Source organism: Limulus polyphemus, unplaced genomic scaffold (genome assembly GCF_000517525.1).
Source record: "Limulus polyphemus unplaced genomic scaffold, Limulus_polyphemus-2.1.2 Scaffold73, whole genome shotgun sequence".
Lineage (NCBI taxonomy): Eukaryota > Metazoa > Arthropoda > Merostomata > Xiphosura > Limulidae > Limulus > Limulus polyphemus.
The window spans coordinates 925,404-930,166 of record NW_013665683.1 but is presented as its reverse complement, the minus strand read 5'-3'; the positions used below and the strand labels follow the sequence as shown (position 1 = coordinate 930,166).

The 4,763-nt window shown below is 33.5% G+C and overlaps 1 protein-coding gene across 1 annotated transcript in view; it reads left to right on the top strand.

Annotated features, from left to right (window-relative positions):
• The window catches only part of LOC111087639, a 118,991-nt gene extending 116,062 nt beyond the window's left edge, over positions 1 to 2,929 (top strand). The window contains exon 6 of the mRNA XM_022394967.1: positions 2,646 to 2,929. Coding sequence (XP_022250675.1) covers positions 2,646 to 2,763 — 118 coding nt within the window. The 3' untranslated portion in view covers positions 2,764 to 2,929. The remainder of the gene's footprint in view (positions 1 to 2,645) is intronic.
• The last annotated feature ends 1,834 nt before the right edge of the window (positions 2,930 to 4,763 follow it).

Here is a 4,763-nt window from a genome sequence, read left to right as displayed (position 1 = left end):
AACATGGTTGTTGTTTGTTTGTTTTGAATTTCGCGCAAAGCTACACGAGAGCTATCTGCGCTAGCCGTCACTAATTTAGCAGTGTAACACTAGAGTAGAGGGAAGGCAGCTAGTCATTATCACCCACCGCCAACTCTTGGGCTACTCTTTTATCAACGAATAGTGGAATTGATCGTCACATTATAAAGCCTCCACGGCTGAAAGGGCGAGCATGTTTGGTGTGACGGGGATTAGAACCCGCGACTCGCAGATTGAAAGTCGAACGCCCTAACCACCTGGCCATGCCGGGCCCCATCAACATGACTGCTTCATTGTTGTTCAACATTGCTATATGCATTTCATTGGACTGCTGGTCTGGGACTGATATAAAATTGTGGGATATGACATTTTCTCAGCACATGCATGTTCATATGGTTCACTAACTGTGCATAATTTATTATACGATGTGCAGTGTGTTGTGAATCTATCTTCCAACATTTGAAGTAATTCATAGTCGCACATCCCCTGCTATATATAAAATACTTTCTCATTATGAAGGCCATTCTAAATATCGTTGGAAGCTTAGGACTAATTGTAGTATATACAACAGAAATGATCTCCTTGACCCCAAAAACCTATATCTTAATATCAAAATCATTTTGCTATCTGCTCTAGAACATGAAATATGGCTATTTATCCAATGCAGCCGACATGTTGAATAACTCAAATTGGTCAGGACTGATTTTCTTGTTAATTGTTGTTTAGCCAAAAAGAAGTTTGACGTAACGTAATGGGCGGGGGCCGTAGTGTCTGAAGCTTTCTTCAAACTTTAGGTCAAGTTTAGTAAATAAATTTTAGTCTATTATAAAAAGTGAGTTAAGATAGAATATATTAGTGAGTATTATATACAATGAATGAATAATCAGTGCACAATTTAGTCACTTTTCCTGTTACTGTCAGGCAGTTAATTAATACAGTACTGTGAATGTTTTGTTTGTTTTTCTCTTGAAGAAATATAAGTATAAAATTGAGTTGTTAGTTAGCTTTTTTTAGAGCAAATTCACACTAGGCTATCTGTTGTGCCCAACTAGGATTTTAGCGTTGTAAGTTCGTAAACGTACCGTTATCCCACCAGGGGACTATGTTGCTTGTAGAATTTCTGTTTAGATCTCGATTATTTGTGAAGTTGGACCTAAAATGAACGTTGAAGAAATAAAATGTTTTCGTTATCGGTAAGTAGACTGAACATTCCATTATACTTTACTAATTCGAAAGAACTCGGCCAACAATAGAAACCGTTAAAACGATATGATTCATAAACTTTAAGAAATATACCATAAGGATTTATTATAAAAAATAGAAAATTCCACACATACTTGCAATAAAGCATTTCATGTATCTAATGTATCTATTTGTTGGTTCATTTCTTTCTGTTATTAAAAACAAATAACACAGTCACAATCATGCACTAATGTTAGGCACACTTTCGCCATAATACGTAACTTCATACGTAGTTAAGAAGTATATTTCAACTTGTTGAGTAGTTGTTAGACAGAATTTTCATTTCAATGTTCAAACAATAACTCATTTCATAAGGATTAGCTTTCTTACAATTTAAATAATTTGTTTTTGTATAATTATCCAAGTTATTTTAAAAGCTCACTCGTGTAGTGTAATCTCTCCGGATACTTCTTTAACATTCTCAATTAAAAATATGTTGGAAAAATTTTATGCTTAATAATCTATTAGAGGCTCCAATAATAAACCATATAATCAAACCTATCGACAAAAGTTGCAACACAGTGGTTCAAAAATTGAAAACTAATATATTTAATATCTGCAAAAATATTCTCGATTTTCATAAAATATCATTGCATAACACAAAAGTAAATAAATCATGCAATCGTCCAAGAATTTTATAAAGTGTTTTAATTTAACCAGTACAGTCAGTAGCCCAGGAACCAGGAGAGTAATTACTCCATTAATTTTATGTAGAGGGAGCAAGCGAGAGCGGCGGCGGTCAATCTCAAGTAGAATAATTCCTATGGGGACCAAATAAACAATAAGTTGTTTAGAAATTATAAATTTTTGTGAGTCAAAATAATTTTTTGAAAATTATTTACTGTAGTATCACTAACTACATAACTGCTACACCCTTCATGTGTAAGTGATTCCTGACAATTTCAGATTTGTAAAAAGTCACTCCTCCTTTATAACACTGTGTACAATTATGGTAGTCTCAGACGCATTTATTTCCCTATAAGTATAGGATAGAACCGCTAATAACAGCAGGGTCGAACAGGTAATTTGCTGAGTTATCTGAATCTGAAAGCTCGCCTGAGTTTTTAAGTTGCTTTAGAAATAAACATATTGGGCATGTTTTAAAGGATATTGAAAACAATCTTTGTTTCAAACACAAGAAAAAAAAGTAAACAAAACAAATGTGAGTAAATGAGTAGACAAATTGAGGATCGCCTCTACTGAATAAATGACTAATCTTCAACTTTTTTTCCCTCGAGTTGAATAGCTGCATAGCCAGTCACGAGCCATGTAGGAAAGACCCCCAAATCTAGGTTTCACGTTAACATGAAACCGCCAATTTCTTTGTCTTGTTGGCGTTACCACGTAACTTATTATTCTCTCTTTTACCTTCACATTTTTTTTAGCCATTCCACTATCTTCTACCCAGCCAACGAAAGAATGTGTCAGCACAGGAAAATTGGAGAGAGAGACAAAGTCACGCTTGAACAGAGAAACTCCAACGGTGTGGACCAAACATTCTAAAGCTAAAATCTGCATAGAAACAACCTACATGGACGTTTCAAAATGTTCTATGTTACTAAAGATGGTGAAAAAGTACGTGATATACTTGAATATCACACATTCACACTTTTTTGTTATTAATACTTTCTTCGGTGAAATAAAATATTTCCGAACTTTTATAGCTTAACGCTAGCATTTTGTATTTTGATATTTCTTGACTAGAAGTGTCATTTCATAAAAGGCTTAGGGGAGGAGCAAAGAAGACTGATCTCGCATTTACCTCATTGGGGCCTTACGCTATTGCGTAATTTGCATATATTTAATAATCTGACTTGACTAGAATTTCATCACAGGAACTGCCATTTGGGCCCCCTCTCGAGCTTGGGGATGGGGGCTACCCCCAAATGAGACTCCTGATTTTGATCTCATAAATTAGAACATTATAACTGCTTTTCCTACCAAAAGATAACCTTGTAAGTAAAGACTAATTTACAGGCTTTTAACCCGATTTATTTTCATATTTTCTTTTTTTTTACCCGTTTTTACTTTAGATGAATTAGGCCAACATGATCACTTTTTTATCCCTTCTGAAACCTAATCTATTCAAATAAAATTCAAATAATTTACAGTTTTCATTCGAATCTTAAATTACCGTTCTATGCAGTTTTGTCAACAGACGGTTTGACACACGCGTTGCTTTTATGACCTTTTGATCTTTGGATCGTTACGCTTATGTATATTTATCGTGAAAAGTAACGGTCATGCATCCACAGCTGTTCGTGTATCTTGACCTTCGAATTTCGTCAGTCATGTGAAGATTCGCGTGATAAGAACTGCGTAGTATTAGTAAAACTACGAAAATACAGTCTACGTCTAAAGTCGCCAGAATAAAAACGGTAATTGCAGTTGGTCCACACAACTTATAAACAAGTAAAATATAAGCCCAAGGGAAAAGTGAATACAAATTAGAACAAGTGCTATCTAGCGTAACTAGGATACATATTCGAAAATGAAGTTTTGCTTTTACTACCGAAAAATGCACGTTGAACGTTAAATAATAATAAAATAAAAACAGAAGCTGATTTAAAGTAATTTAGTCAGCAAAACCTCACTAATTAATCAGCGGTTCTTTAGTTAGCTAATCAAGCATGACATAAAATCTGTCATTAATCATTTAAATCCATACAATCAGAAGCCTATAGCGTATTTGAAAGTAACTTCAAGTTATATCAACGCAATATATCTGTTTGAGGTTAATAAAACAGATCTCTAACGTAATGAGGTCAATATAAGATCAACCGAGATTGTGTCTTCTAAGTTTACTTACTCGGTTAAGGGTCATTAAATCTGCCGTACCCTCAGTTTAGGTCAATAATACAAGGTTAATTAGTAAAACTTGTTAGATGTACGGTTTTTATTTCTCATTTAAATCGATAAAATATGCCATTACAGACTCTTCCATTAAAATCATAAGAGCAACAGAAATACAGCTGATGAACTCTGATAACACAAAGCTATACCATCTTGCTGTAAACAAACAATCGTCTTGATTGTATTGGAATTCACCTACCCCTTCTTTATTGCTATTAGGAGTTAACTGCAAGCGCCTGTGATTAAAATTGGATGTCAGTAGAAAATAAAGCTAAACTTTTACATATTAATTTATTACAACTGTATACTGTGTTAAGTTTAAAGAGTATAACTATCTTATAAGTATTTGGGTATTAAAAGTTTAAAGTTGGAAACAATTTTATGCCCAAATCCTTAGAAATGTACTGATAAATGTATACCAATATTTTCAACTTAAATGAACTTTTTTGAGGATTTTGTTTTTAAAAAAGTATACAGTAAATTTCTTCTCTTTATATGACTTATTGTGCATTCTTCAGTTTTTGATTATACCTAATTTATTTTATTTTTCTAAATACTGATGCCGTAACTTTAAAGCACGCTGAAGAAATAATGCTTATCAACGGCAATAAAAGTTCTGAAGATTGGATTCAAAACATATTGTTACGTCT